Genomic DNA, 15,022 nt, shown 5'->3' with positions numbered 1-15,022 from the left:
TAAATAGTTTCCTTTTTTTTTTTTTTTTTTTTCACATTATAGATAAACCTAACCTCTACCACCTGGAGTGGTCATTTTTCTGAGGTATGGATAGGTAGCTATCCTGCAGATTAGGAATTGATTTTCTTTTTTCTTTTTTTTTTTTTTGCCTTTTTTTAGGGCCGCATTCACGGCATATAGAGGCTCCCAGGCTAGGGGTTGAATCGGAGCTATAGCCACCAGCCTACGCCAGAACCACAGCAAAGCAGGATCCAAGCCGCATCTGTGACCTACACCACAGCTTATGGCAACGTGGGATCCTTAACCCACTGAGCAAGGCCAGGGATCGAACCCACCACCTCACAGATTGGTTAACCACTGCACCATGACAGGAACTCCAGGAACTGATTTTCTTAAAGTCTCTTTGCTGAGTAGTAGGTGGCGACATAAGAGAGATTCTTTGCCATTGGACTCGGGATGCATCTTGACTGCCTGCTTTCTTTTTTGTGCAAACTGGATACTAAGGTATAAAATTCATACTGCTGCATTAGAAAAGGATGAGAGGATGCTAGAAACAAACTTTGCCTTGTTTGTTTTTGCTTGAGGCAAAGTTCTTAGATAAAATTAAGATCTCAAACTCTAAGTCTGAGGAGAGGCCTTTTTCTGAGTGATTTACAAATCTCCCAATGGAAACCAGATACTTAAAATTGATTTCATAACAGCATATTTGTATTCATGTTAAAATGGAGTATATATGTGACCAAGCAGTAAGCGATTCCTATGCAGCAGTGAAAGAACCCACACAAGTGCAGCAGCTTTTGCCTTTCACACAAAGGAAGACTGTATTATGCTGCAGGAGCATGGTTTTTCACCCAAGACAAGCAGCTCATCTAGCAGAAAATAAAGGAATGTACTTTTCAGTTCCTCAAAGAGAACATCCATAAATGCACTGTCTTTTGTCCTTTTGCATATTACTCTGACACTCATGTTCCCCACCTGCCATCTGGTCTTGCACACCCTACTCCACTAACCTACTAAACTGTGTCAGTAGCATATTTAATAATAGCAGTTGGAAAGAAATACGCTGCTCTTTTGGCTCTAAAAATGTATTCTGTAGCCTAGCATCTGTAATCCTGTTATGTAGCCTTGCATTTACATTATTCTCTTAACGTTAAGAATCATTTTGTACATTTCCTCAGTCAGAAAGTGCTATGACAGGAGTTCTGCTGTAGCACAGTGGGTTAAAAATCCAACTGCAGCAGTTTGGGGTGCTGCTGAGGTGCATGTTCAGTCCCTGGCCTGGGAACTTCCAGATGCCACGGGTATGGTCATTAAAAAAAAAAAAAGAAGAAGAAGAAGGGAGTTCCCGTTGTGGTGCAGAGGAAATGAATCTGACTAGAAACCGTGAGGTTGTGGGTTTGAGCCCTGCCTCGCTCAATGGGTTAAGGATCCGGCGTTGCTCTGAGCTGTGGTATAGGTCGCAGATGCAGCTCGGATCCTGTGTTGCTGCAGCTCTGGCGTAGGCCAGCAGCTTACTGCTCCAGTTAGACCCCTAGCCTGGGAACCTCCATGTACCACGGATGCGGCCCTAGAAAAGCCAAAAAAAAAGAAGAAAGTATTATGAGAGAGGATATATGTATGGGGGGGCTAAATAAAATTAGGCTCATGTCAGAAAAATTAATTTTCATAAAATACGATTTGCTTAAACTGAATGTTTGAGATACAGTATATCTTTTTTTTCCCCCTTTTTATAGCATATGGAAGTTCCCAGGCCAGGGATCAAATTGGAGCTGCAGCTGCACCCTAAACCACAGCCACTGCAACACAGATCCAAGCTGCATCTGCAACATACACCACAGTTTACAGCAATGCCAGATCATTAACCCAGGGATCCTTATCCCAGCAAAGCTAGGGAGCAAACCCACATCCTCACAGAGACAACTTTAGGCCATTAACCTGCTGAGCCACAACAGCAACTCCAAATACTGTGTATTTTAAAATTGCCACAGCAAGTTTAGAGGAATATAAAGATTGGAGCCTCTCTTAGTATTCTGCTTATAATTTAGCTTTTGTTTATAATGAAAATTATTTGTAATGGCCAATAATAACTGCTTCTTTCGGTTTGGGTTGTCATTTTCGTAGGTCAAAAGAAGGAGGAGCAGTCAAGCTGTGGGATCAGGAGCTAAGGCGATGCCGTGCCTTCAAGCTTGAGACAGGACAGGTCACAGACTGTGTCCGTTCTGTGTGCAGAGGCAAAGTAAGAAGTTCCCTGCGCCACTGCAGTGCAGCAGACGATAGGAAACAGTTACTCCTGTGATTCCTTCACCCTTTGCAACCTGATGAGTAATAACTTAACCATGGACTTGCGGGTTTGCTCTGCCTCCTCTCTGCTGCTCTCTCTGCAGAAAGATAGGAAGCTGTTTTCCTAAGCACTGTGTCTAAACCGCCTTATTTTCTTGAATCTGCTAATTCAACTGTGGTGGACAGTTGAATTTTTGCCAGTTGACTCATTTTGATCAAAGCAGCTATCTCCATTCATTTAAAAAACACATTACTCTAAAAATTCAACCATGTATGCATTCACAATAAGTGTATCTATAAATTGAACACGTGTTATTATCCTCAGTCTGTGTGTTAAATATTAATCTTACTTGTATTTATACTTACTTCTACCTAAAATCCAATGCTTTCTTCCTATATCCCAACGCACTGTGATCTAAAGCATCGTAGTCGGAACTTTGATGCCTGGAGAGGCCAGATGTGTTCTCTTTTGCTTTTATTTATCTTGGACTCTCACATACAACCTGGCCCAGTGCTCTCACAGACGTGCCTCTGGTCATAGAAAACTGCATGAGTTAATGTCTTATTACGAGATTAGTCAGAGCAAAAAGTTCTCTGAAAGATTATTTTGGTTTTGGACCCAAACCCAACGTATGTATGTCGAGAGCAGGGAGGTACTTCCCCCACACCAATGCTAGCAATGTGTCCAGTAATGCCACTAAATCCTGACAGCATCTACCAGAGAAAGCACCAGATTCCACAGGTGAAAGGTACAGTCCTGTGAGACTGCCCCTGTCACCGCCCCAAGTTGTTACCTGTGCTTCTGACCGGCTATAGTTCAGAGGTTCCAACAACCCCTCCTTGGACTTCAGACACTAGTCAGTTACTGTCCTTCTGGTCCACTTGCTATAAATCAGAGGTTCCCACGACCTCCTCCTCGGGTTTAACTTTCTAGAGTAGCTCACAGAACTCAGGGAAACACGTTACTCACTAGATCACCAGTTTCTTGTAAAAGACAATAACTCAGGAACAGCCAGATGCAGAACTGCCCAGGGAAGGCATACAGAAAGGGGTGTGGAGCATCCATGACCACCTGGCCTGTTTCTCCATGTTTTCACCAACCTGAAAGCTCTCCATGCCCTGACCTTTTGGGTTTTTATGACGGCTTCATCATGTAGTCATGATCAATTAAACAGTTGGCTATTGGTAATTGATTCAGGTTCTAGCCCCTCCCCCATCACTGCCAGTTCCAATCCCCTAATCACTTGGTTGGGTCTTCTGGCAACCTTAGTGAGGTCCAAGAGTCACCTTAGCTAACAAAGACACCTCTCTTTTGCTTATCACTTAGGCAGTTCCAAGGGCTTTAGAAGCTTCATGCCAGTAACTGGGGACAAACCAAATATCCAGACCATCCTTGAAAATTTTCAGTTTTAAGATGGTGTAAAAGTAATCCACACTCCATAGAAACCGTACTTTGAATTTTGAATTTTGATCTTTCCCCGGCTAGTGGTGTGTGGTACAGTCCTCTCTCGTGACATTGGGCAGCTCAGGTCCCAGTTGGCAGCACAGGGATCAGCAGTCAGTTCACTTACAGCCACTCTGCTTTTCACTTTAAGGGTAGTATTCAATAAACAACATGAGATACTCAACACTTTATTATAAAACAGGCTTTGTGTTCAATGATTTTACCCAGCTGTAGGCTCAGGTGAGTGTCCTGAGCATGTTTGAGGTAGGCCAGGCTAAGCTGTCGTGTTTGATGTTAGGTGCATTACATGCACTTTTGACTTATGTTTTCAACTTATGATGGGCTTATCAGATGCAATCCCGTCCTAAGTCGAGGAAGATCTGTGTACTTCTTGTAAGTTGCCTAGGTCAATAGGGTTGTTCTTATTAAAAGCAACTGTTATATTCCATTAAATTTATTGGTCCCACTTGTGTTTCAGGGCAAGATACTAGTAGGAACAAGGAATGCTGAAATAATTGAAGTTGGAGAGAAAAATGCAGCATGCAATATTGTAGTTAACGCTCATGTGGATGGACCTATATGGGGACTAGCAGCGCATCCTTCCAGGGATTTTTTCCTTTCTGCTGCAGAAGATGGGACAGTGAGACTCTGGGACATTGCTGATAAAGTAGGTACAACTTTTTTAAGATGTCACTTTTTTTTTTTTGGTCTTTTTAGGGCCGCACCTGCGGCATATGGATGTTCCCAGGCTACAGGTCAAATCTGAGCTACAGTTGCCAGCCTACACTACCACCACAGCCATGTGGGATCAGAGCCACGTCTGTGACCCACAACCCAGCCCATGGCAACGCCAGATCCTTAACCCACTGAGCGAGGCCGTGGATCGAACCCACATCCTCATGGATACTGGTCGGGTTCGTTACTGCTGAGCTACAAAGGGAAGTCCTAAGATGCTACAATTTTTAAAAAGCAAAGTCCTAAACTGCTAGTACTTAAAAGAACTATCTCAGAATTGTGTTCAGAATTTGGGGGAGAAATTGCCTTACTTTGTAAGTACTCTACTTAATGTAGTTCTCTATGACTCTTTTGGTTCTTCTAATGCAGAAGATGTTGAACAAAGTGAATTTGGGACATGCTGCTCGTACTGTGTGTTACAGCCCTGAAGGGGACATGGTGGCTATTGGAATGAAAAATGGAGAATTTATTATTTTACTTGTGAGCTCTCTGAAAATATGGGGAAAGAAGAGAGATAGACGATGTGCAATCCATGATATCAGGTTAGTCAACAAATGGAATATTACGTTTAGGATACTCTTAAATGACCCAGCTTGCTTTTGGAAAAAAAAATCCCTTAGAACCTATTGCATTTTGTCACATAAGTTGTGTGCTGAAATATAGCTGTTTGTGTACTTATTTACTTCTCTTTGCCAAATTATGAGTCAGCTGGGCACCAGCCACAGTGCCGTATAGTAACAGCAAGTACTCAGGGGACGTTTGATGAATAAGTATCACACTGGACATGCCCAGTTAAGTGTGTCCTGCCAAGAGTTACTTCCATCTGCCCTTCAAAAGACTGGGAAATTATTTATAACCCCAAATTTCTCTTCTTTCATTTATTTATTTATTTGCTTTTTAGGGCTGCACCCTCGGCATATGGAGGTGCTAGGGATGGAATCAGAGCTACAGCTGCCGGCCTGTGCCACAGCCACAGCAACTCGGGATCCGAGCCGCATCTATGACCTACACCACAGCTCACGGCAATGCCAGGTCCTTAACCCACTGAGCCAGGGATCGGACCCGCAACCTCGTGGTTCCTAGTCAGATTCGTTTCCTCCGCGTCACAACAGGAACTCCATCTCTTACTTCTTTTAATCTTGACTAAATAATGTAGTTCGTTTAATCCATAGTCATTGAACATCTATGCCCTAGAATCTGAATTGATTAAAACTTTTCTTGGGCCTTTATTTTTCAGTGCTTAAGCTTATTTTAACAGTGGCTACCACTTGTTGAGCACTTCCATGTGCTCAGAATAGATTAATGAATCCAGGTCTGCCAAAACCTTGCACTCTTCTCACAGTAAAACTCTTTTTACAAATGAAAGTCTCCTCAAATTTCAGTGTATAAACAGTAACCGTGGCTTCCCTTTTGCCCTCCAGTGTCCCAAAGGTACATTAGCAAGACTCATGGAACATTTTCAAAAAACTGATCGGTCCCAAACTGCTTCTCGTGATCACCAGGCAAACAGTACTTTTTAATTTATTGATATGGCAAATAGTACTTTATTGTCTTAAAAATAACTTCTTCCAAACTTCATTTAATAACCCAGCATGAGTTGAGCTGGTCTGTGTCCTCTGCTAAGACAGTCTTTCCAGATGAAAGGACCCTGTCTTAATGGATTATATAACTTAGTAAATATGTGATTGTCAGTGGCTTTTTAAAAACAGAAATTTTTTTTAAATTAGGAGATAAAAATACAGAAATGATTTAACATTGAAGTAAAATATAAAGCCTTTTGTTCCGTGCATCACAGACAAATATACTATTGGTATTACGCAAATATAAAAATCAGTTGTGCCTATTAGGTAAATCTCTGAGGCCATATCACATATTTATCTCAAGTACTTATTTTCGAGAGCTGAAAAGGAAGTCTCTGGTCTTCAATGTTTATACTATTCATGTGGTCTAATGCATCTTTTACATGTAATCTTTTGTAATATGTTCAGATTTAGTCCAGATTCCCGGTTTCTGGCAGTGGGTTCTAGTGAGAACTCAGTGGATTTTTATGACCTAACATTGGGCCCCACCCTTAATAGAATCAGCTACTGCAAAGACATCCCAAGCTTTGTCATTCAAATGGACTTCTCTGCAGATAGCAGGCATCTCCAGGTACAGTACCAACACTATACACCAAGCCACAAGAAGAGTTCTGCCCTTACATTAGTGAATGCTTTTAAAATTCCCCAGTTCCAGAGCTTCTGAACTCTTGCCTTTTATGACCGGTCGCTGTTTCTGCATAAATCCTTTACTATCCTATTACCTGTCCTTTTCATTTTTTGCTCTTAGATTTTTGACGTCATCTTTTACATTCTCAATAATGCTAGCAATGTAAATCAAGTAACATTTTGCCAACATACTGTAACTCCTACTGGATTTTCTCTCACATAATGGAATTCTTGTCCCACTTTAATATTATGAAAGGTCTCCACTGGTTGCTATAAACGGCATGTCTATGAAGTGCCTTCAGGAAAACATCTTATGGATCAGACTGCCATTGACAGAATTACTTGGGCTACGTGGACTAGGTAAATATTTCATACACTCACAAGGGAAGGACTGAAGGTTAGGAAAATTGGAAAATCTGTTTCTTAACAGTAGAGCCATTCCACTAGGGAGTAGTAATTGTTAAGCTTTTTGTTACATCTTGAATTCTTTCCAAGAGGATATACTCATGCTGGGACCCCTTTTGATCGAACATACAAGTTCTTTTAATTAAAAGAAGTTGTGACTTGAAAGATAGGTCCTTTACATAGTAGGGTTTTTTGTTTTTCCTTTTTAGGGCCACACCTGTGGCATTATGGAAGTTCCCAGGCTAGAGGTCGAACTGGGGTTGCAGATGCCGGCCCACGCCACAGCCATAGCAACACAGGATCAGAGCTGGGACAGCAACCTACACCACAGCTTATGGCAACACCGAATCCTTAACCCACTGAGCGAGGCCAGGGACTGAACCTGAATCCTCATAGATACCAGTCGGGTTCATTATCCACTGCAGCATAACAGTAGGCTTAATAGGAGACAATAAAAATCTACATTAGGTGCTGTTAGGCACTTGTATTATTTCTCTCTCTAAAGGAATGCTATCGCTAGCAGCTATCAGAAATGAAACCTTATATATGTGTTCAACTTTGCTGGCCGTAGAAGAGATGTAACCATCAATGAAAATGAAAAATGCCATCAAATTCCTGTAGCATAAACAGTTTTAATTATACCAGCTCTCATAAAGCATTAATTTTTATTAAAGGGTTATAAAACTTCACTAAGAAAAGGGCAGGGGAAATAACATCCCAGGTGGAATTCAGGCTTCCAGACACCACCTTATAATTTCCTTGCTATATTTTAAATAACATAATTAGGCACTTAGAAATTAAGTGACAGTGAACTCTTTGTTTAGCTATATGTGTTTGTTATGGTGGACTTTTTATTCCTTCTCTCTAGTATTCTAGGAGATGAAGTTATGGGAATCTGGTCCAGACATGCGGAGAAAGCCGATGTTAGCTGTGCCTGTGTCTCTCATTCAGGAATCAGCCTTGTCACAGGAGATGACTTTGGCATGGTTAAGTTATTTGACTTTCCATGTCCTGAAAAATTTGTAAGTTTATGTTGAGTTTACTATTTTATATACTTTTACGCCTGACTTAGACTTTTTTTAGGGGTGCATCCCAGCATATGGAGGTTTTTCCGGCTAGGGGTCTAATCGGAACCGCAGCTGCCGGCCCATGTCACACCTACAACACGGGATCCGAGCCTTGTCTGCGACCTACGCACAAAGGCTCACAGCAACATTGGATCCTTAACCCCACTGAGCAAGGCCAGGGATCGAACCCAAGTCCTCATGGATACTAGTCAGGTTTGTTAACCACTGAGCCACAGCGGGAACGCCTAGACTTCTGATCATTAGTACTTCCCCCCACACGATAGCTAAAACGTTGTCTCCTGACTTGAAAATACTTTAAAAATTTTAAATTTGTGATTCTAAAATTTTTCCCAAACTTCCTAAATTCATTACTCTGATATAAATGCTATTAGAAATTTCCACCCCTTGGAGCCCCACTGCAGTACAGTGGGCTAAAGGATCCAGCAGGGGCTCAGATTCAATCCCTGGCCCAGAAACTTCCATATGCCACAAGTACTGCCATAAAATTAAAGAAAAAGAAAAAATTATCTCCCCTTGCCAACCCAAGTAATACTATCTTTGTAAACGATCCTAAAAAAAGCTGATTAGCCTTTTATGAAACCTTTTACTCAGTTACCAAATTTCAAATGTTTTTCCATGCAGATCTTTTACTAACTCTGAAAAAGCATTTAATCATCGGCCGAGGTCAGAACTGCTTACTCTCTCTACAGCCCTTGTGATGGAGATTGTGGTTTCTGATAGGAACTTCTTTAACTTTTGTGTTCGTCACACACCCTGAGCTTTGTTTCTTATTGTTTTTTAGGCAAAGCACAAAAGGTTCTTGGGTCACTCACCCCATGTGACAAATATTCGATTTACCAGTGGTGACCGACATGTTATTAGTGCTGGAGGTGACGACTGCAGGTTGGTAACTTAGCCCAAGAAAAAGAGCAGACTGTCTTTTACTAGACTTTTACTAGACTGTCTTCAGCAGGTTCAACTTATGGACTCAGCTAGTCAACATCATAAAGTAGCATAACTACCTGGTTCCTTAAAGTTGCATACTGTGTAAACATGGAGTAAGAGGAGCTAAGGAGGAAAACCTGTATACATGTATGATTTGAAAACTTCACTAAAAACATTACAAACTATTCTGAATATGTAGAAATATAAGGAACTCACTGTAGTTTTTTTCTCTGATTGCAGTTTATTTGTCTGGAGATGTGTACATATGCCTCACTGAAAGATAATGGATGCTGAGAAGACTCTATAAATTAACAGCCTTGGGAAACCAGAACTACGCAAGAGGGGGAAAAAAGAAACAGAACTAAACCCTGCATGGTCAAGTGGTGCTAATTTAAAAGATTGTAATAAGGATAAATGCCCAAACTCATCAAAATAGTAAAAGATCGATAAGTTCAAAATACTTGTCATATGCACTGGATAACTGTCCATATTCCACACACTGCCAGATAATTACACTTCAAGGAAGGACTGAATAAATACTTGATAGGAAAGCCAAGCCCCCATTCATGTGCAGATTTGGCAGACCTGCTAGGGAGGTTTAGGATAAAGTGCTCCTCAAGAAACAAACCAAAACCTTAAAAACCCAACTTGGATAATTTTCATCCTTTTTTTAGCAAAACTTTTTTTTTTTTTAGAATTTATATTTTATTTTCAACGTCACTGTTTATTAAAATATTTTATCCTTGTGTTTACAGAAGGAAATACACCATCACTCTAAAGAATCACAGTTTTTTAAAAGGTGAACATCATTTTCCCTAAGAAAAATACAGACAAGCTTCTTAAGCATTAACAAAGTCCTGTTTAGAAAGGACATTTTTCTCCTGGCAGTTTTAAATTCAGGAACAAATCCAAATCATATCACTGCATTTTCATTTTTGAGCTGTCAATCTTTTTATGTTCAGAATTAATCTCTATAATTAAAACAGTAAAACATGATTATATCCTAATGAAAAAGTAGTATGATTAATAACCATTTTCACTGGTGTACAGTCTAAGGTTTTTAAATAGCAATAGTATTTAACTAGGAGCAAATAGTGAATATTTGAAGTTGTAGTCTAATAGAAACATTTGTTTAACATGTAAACTAAAGTGTTAATAAGTTCACGTTTACAAAGTTATACAATTTAGCAATGAAATAAAATTTTTATAGCTTTTTTTCTATTGGAGAAATTTTAGTTAGATGTATGCCACCCCATAGGCTGACTCCCAAAAGGAATGAATATAGGTCCACTTGTAAAACTTGTCTATAAAAATTCCTTTTTGGTGGATTGGGGCTCAACTCTTAGATCTTTACTCCTCTTCACATTAAATGCTGCCAAAGATCAGTACTTGCCATTCAGGAATTTGCCGTTTAGCTTATCTGTAGTTTCCTGAAGATTGGAAATTATGTAGACTACTATTAAAAAATATATTTTTCTAAGTATGAAGAAGTTTAAGATGTTCTATTGGTCCTACGAATTTTTATTTTACTATGTGTTAATTATCTTTGTAGCATAATAGACCCCATCGGGTTTCTGGAAATGTTTTCTATATGCAACACCTTGTAAGTATTAAAAACGGAGATGGCTGTACTATGTCATGGAAAGCCTAGCCAGTGACTGATCCTGGTTGGTTTTAAGGCCCTGAAGAGCAGTCTGAAGAACCAACTGGGATGTTCGTAGTGAAGAAGCTTAAAACATACAATGATTTTCTTTCATTTTCCGTATCAATGGATTCTCCCTTATTAAGCCCAATTTTACGTTGTACTAATGTTAAATTTCTATTCATGTATATTACAAAGGAGCAATCAATAAATTAAAGCAAAAAATTCCCCTGAACCACACTCTCCCTCTATTTTTGAGGCTGTTTCAGTTTCAAATTTTCCTTCTCAGTCAAGTTTGCCTGCATTTGGCTAAAAAAAAAAAAAAAAATTCCAGTTCCATTGCCGTGCAGGCAGAAACTTAATAACCTTAAGCAAGTAAACCTTATAGGATGAAACTCCAAAAAGTTCTTGCAAGCGGCCAACCCAATAAGTCAGCCTTAATCACTGTTGCTAGTTTCATGACTAAAGGTCATGTTGATTTTAAGTGTCATTCACAACCACCTTGCTTGTCCCAGCCATCAGCTAATGGAAGGTGAATGATGTAGCTTCTGCCCTGTGTTTGTTTTTTTTAACCCAGAGAATTATTTTTATGTGCAGTATTTGACTAAGTTCCCAAATTTGTAACGTGAGCCTTCTCATGGTACCTTTAGTCCGTTTGTGTGTAACGCATGCCAAAGCACACTGCAGCCTGGTGCCACTCACTGTGGACTGCCAGCCACATGCAGTCCCTTCCTTGTCATCTTTTTTGATGGTGGTTCACTTTGGACCAAGTTATCAACAAATACTCTCACCAAAAAAATATATGGTTTAGCTTGCCCATAAACCATAGCAACTGAAAGATTCAACTCTTACACGTGTCTCCAGGCTGTGTCTATTAAATAGCGCGCGCACACACACACATCTGATTTTAGCATGTTATTTCCTTGTAAAATTGGCTCAACTAAACCGCTTAAGCCCTTGTTTTCCATATGTTCTTTATAGTGGAATTATGCGAATACCACTATATATACTCCATTTATAAGTGATGATACTAAAAATGTTTACATTTCTGGAAATACAATTTAAAACAAATTTCTTCTACAGAATATCTCAAGTAAGTTAACAATGGAATGAACAAATGCCTTAAAGTCAATGGAGTGAAACTTTTTAGAATGAAATGGAATTGTCATTTCATCTAAGTCTAGCTACACAATAGCTTTAAGTATGCTGTGTGCTTTGACTTTTTCTCATGTTTCAAGCCTGATGAGCACAACAAAGTGTAACTTAAAAGATGGTTTAATAACGAATGAGTTAATCTTCTCTCAATGGAAAGGCAATGGCCATAAGACAAGAGACTGCTGGTTTTTAGGCTCGCCAATGTGGACTTTTACACATGTAGTTTTATTATCCTTTGGGTATATGATTAAGCAAGTCAATAAGTTGGGTTTTTTTTAATAGTTAATTTGGTCCTGAGAATGTTTTTGAGTCATTACTATCCCTTCTGCATTAACCAACTTTTAGCTTTTCTAACTGATTTTTAGCTTTACTTTTTAAAAAACTACATCAAGTCTTTAAAATCAGTGACCTATTATTTTAATTCTAAAGCATTTGACACTTCTTGCCTTAACAAATTTTAAAACCACACACAAAACCCTATTTTCATTCAGTAGTCCAAAAGTTTACTCCTGTTTTGCCGTTTACCCACCTTATAGCTGTAATTATATAGTTTGTCATTTAAAATATACTATTTAAATCTAATTTTTACATTTAAAAAATTATCTTCAGTAATAACTATTTTCTGTGGAGTTATTTCTGAGAATGTTATTTTTCAGAATGTGAGAATATATATGTATAGCTATAATCTTGTGGATTTAAAGTTTGTTCTGATACCTTATGTATATACTTACAAAAAATTTTGTATAATTTTGTGATAATGTAGATCCCCAAAATATTTATTTAAAAAGCATCTGTAAACAGTAAATGAAAGCACTTTAAGGACTTGTTCATATTTTTTGCCCTTGCCACTCCAACTGTTTTCACTGTACATGCCCCACCTCACTCATCCCTTCTCAGAAAGCAAGGGATTAGATACTTGGGAACCATTTACCGAAGTGGCAAGCCACCCCACAAGTTCGTCTCATGCTTTCCAAACTAAAGTCACTTAAAGTTAAAAGGTAGGACTGAATAACTGTTTTAAGCCACCTCAGCACTGTGGGCCTCTCCTGTTTTCAGAGTGGAACAAGTGAAAGCAGCTGTCGACTTCTGGAATAAAGACACCCCCAGGTACCTCTCACTATACACACAGCGACACCGTAGCCTCAAATTGGACGATCAGGACTGACAAGGGTATCACACCACGTTGTAAATGCTGATACTTGAAAACAGCAGTGTACAAACACGCCTCAAATGTTTTAATAGAATTCAGCTTTTCCTTAAACTCTTCTCATAGTCAAAACAAAAACACCCAATGTTAATAAAATCACTTAATAAACTTACAAACTTGAAAAATTAGACACTTCAGATAGGCAATAAATTTCATATTATGAAAGCAATATATTCCAAGTTTCAAAGATTTGACAAATTCTGTAGAATATCTTTCATCAGTAGATGGAAACTTTCAAGCTCCACAGTCTTCTGCCAGGTAGGACTGGATGTCATTCACTGAGTAAACAAAACCAAAAATTTTTTCAATTAACTTCAGTTAAGAAGTTGGGTATTGGAGTTCCCGTTGTGGCGCAGTGGTTAACAAATCCGACTAGGAGCCATGAGGTTGCAGGTTCGATCCCTGCCCTTGCTCAGTGGGTTAACGATCTGGCGTTGCTGTGAGCTGTGGTATAGGTTGCAGAGGCGGCTCGGATCCTGCGTTGCTGTGGCTCTAGCGTAGGCCGGTGGCTACAGCTCTGATTCAACCCCTAGCCTGGGAACCTCCATATGCCGTGGGAGTGGCCCAAGAAATAGCTAAAAAAAATAAATAAAAAAATTAAAAAAAAAAGACAAAGAAGTTGGGTATTTTCAGACAATGAGTATTTGTCTACAGATAACAATATAAGTATAAGATTTGTAAAAGAATAATTGATTACATAAGGTACATAAAAGATAACATATGCATTTAAACTTACAGGCCATAGTAAAAATATTTTGAAACTTCCTTTCAGTGTTTTATAATTACCCATCTCTCTCTCTTTTTTTTTTTGTCTTTTCTAGGGCTGCACCGGTGGCATATTGAGGTTCCCAGGCTAGGGGTCTAACTAATTGCAGCTGCAGATGCCAGCCTACACCACAGCCACAGCAACATGGGATCCAAGCCAAATCTGTGACCTACACCACAGCTCACAGCAACGCCAGATCCTTAACCCACAGAGCAAGGCCAGGGATCAAACCCGAAGCCTCATGGTTCCTAGTTGGATTCATTTCTGCTGCACCACGACAGGAGCTCCAGTAAATTATTTTTCAAAAAAACCCTTGTATAAAACTCTGAACAGCAGAGAAAAATCAGAATAAGTTACCTCCAAATCTATGTACTTAAAAATCTAAGAAATTAGACAGTAGAAAAGCATTTGAAATGACATTAGAAAAACTAATTTTAGCCTTTACCTAGTTTGAGGTCGAATCCATTTCAAGGCATGTCGTGGTGGTACAGTAATGGTGGGATGGTAAAATGTACAGTCAGGTCTCGTGCACTGAGTGTTAAACCTACAGTGCTAAAGACAGAGAAGAGTCTCAACAATGTCTGCAAAGCTAATACCAAAACACCACAACCACCAGCCCACCCTAACGTTAATGGGGACACAGAGATGGTCTATAACACTCATTTTAATACTGCTGAAGCCCCACTGAACACGAAATCCAGGTCAAAGAATAACAGTTAAATTTCACAAGGAACTTCCTCTAGTCAATGTAATAACGATCCTGCACACCCTGCCCAAGACCCATTGCATTTTTCACCCTCATCTATGCCCCAGTGCAGGTGAAGGTGAAGGCCTTTCATATGGCTTTCAGGCTGCCTCTTCAGAGATGATTCATACCGAGCACTGAGACAGCTGGAAATACAGCAGGCAATCTTAATACACAGTTCAAACCGCTGTGCATGGACCGTATCATCGAGTACTACTGGGTTTCACCATCTCAGTTCCAGCATGAGGAGCCGGGAGGGGGAACACGTTCTCTGGGGGAGGCACGGAAACTGACGAGCAACGGTGAGTTTCACTGTCCTCAGAGATTAGCTACTAACATGAAATCCTTTCAAATCAGTTGGCCAGACAGGCTCAGGGACAATGAAGGAGTAACTTCAAGGTCTTAAAGACCTTAAAGTTCAACA

General features: G+C 39.7%; 2 protein-coding genes across 5 annotated transcripts in view; one reads left to right on the top strand and one right to left on the bottom strand.

The window, feature by feature from the left end:
* EML5 (EMAP like 5) overlaps window positions 1–12,675 on the top strand; it is a 197,929-nt gene extending 185,254 nt beyond the window's left edge. The window contains exons 35-42 of the mRNA XM_047797659.1: window positions 2,122–2,236; window positions 4,203–4,391; window positions 4,829–5,001; window positions 6,448–6,610; window positions 6,923–7,026; window positions 7,940–8,093; window positions 8,941–9,041; window positions 9,324–12,675. Of these exons, the coding sequence (XP_047653615.1) occupies window positions 2,122–2,236; window positions 4,203–4,391; window positions 4,829–5,001; window positions 6,448–6,610; window positions 6,923–7,026; window positions 7,940–8,093; window positions 8,941–9,041; window positions 9,324–9,360 (1,036 nt within the window). The 3' untranslated portion in view covers window positions 9,361–12,675. The remainder of the gene's footprint in view (window positions 1–2,121; window positions 2,237–4,202; window positions 4,392–4,828; window positions 5,002–6,447; window positions 6,611–6,922; window positions 7,027–7,939; window positions 8,094–8,940; window positions 9,042–9,323) is intronic.
* Window positions 12,676–13,237: 562 nt separating this feature from the next.
* The window catches only part of ZC3H14 (zinc finger CCCH-type containing 14), a 44,365-nt gene continuing 42,580 nt past the window's right edge, over window positions 13,238–15,022 (bottom strand). For all 4 annotated transcript variants that reach the window (XM_047797654.1, XM_047797656.1, XM_047797655.1 and 1 more), the window contains 2 exons: window positions 14,299–14,405; window positions 13,238–13,365 (listed from right to left, as the gene is read on the bottom strand). In XM_047797654.1, coding sequence (XP_047653610.1) covers window positions 13,359–13,365; window positions 14,299–14,405 — 114 coding nt within the window. In that variant the 3' untranslated portion in view covers window positions 13,238–13,358. The remainder of the gene's footprint in view (window positions 13,366–14,298; window positions 14,406–15,022) is intronic.

This window comes from Phacochoerus africanus, chromosome 9 (assembly GCF_016906955.1).
Source record: "Phacochoerus africanus isolate WHEZ1 chromosome 9, ROS_Pafr_v1, whole genome shotgun sequence".
NCBI lineage: Eukaryota > Metazoa > Chordata > Mammalia > Artiodactyla > Suidae > Phacochoerus > Phacochoerus africanus.
This window is presented reverse-complemented; position numbering and strand designations above follow the sequence as displayed.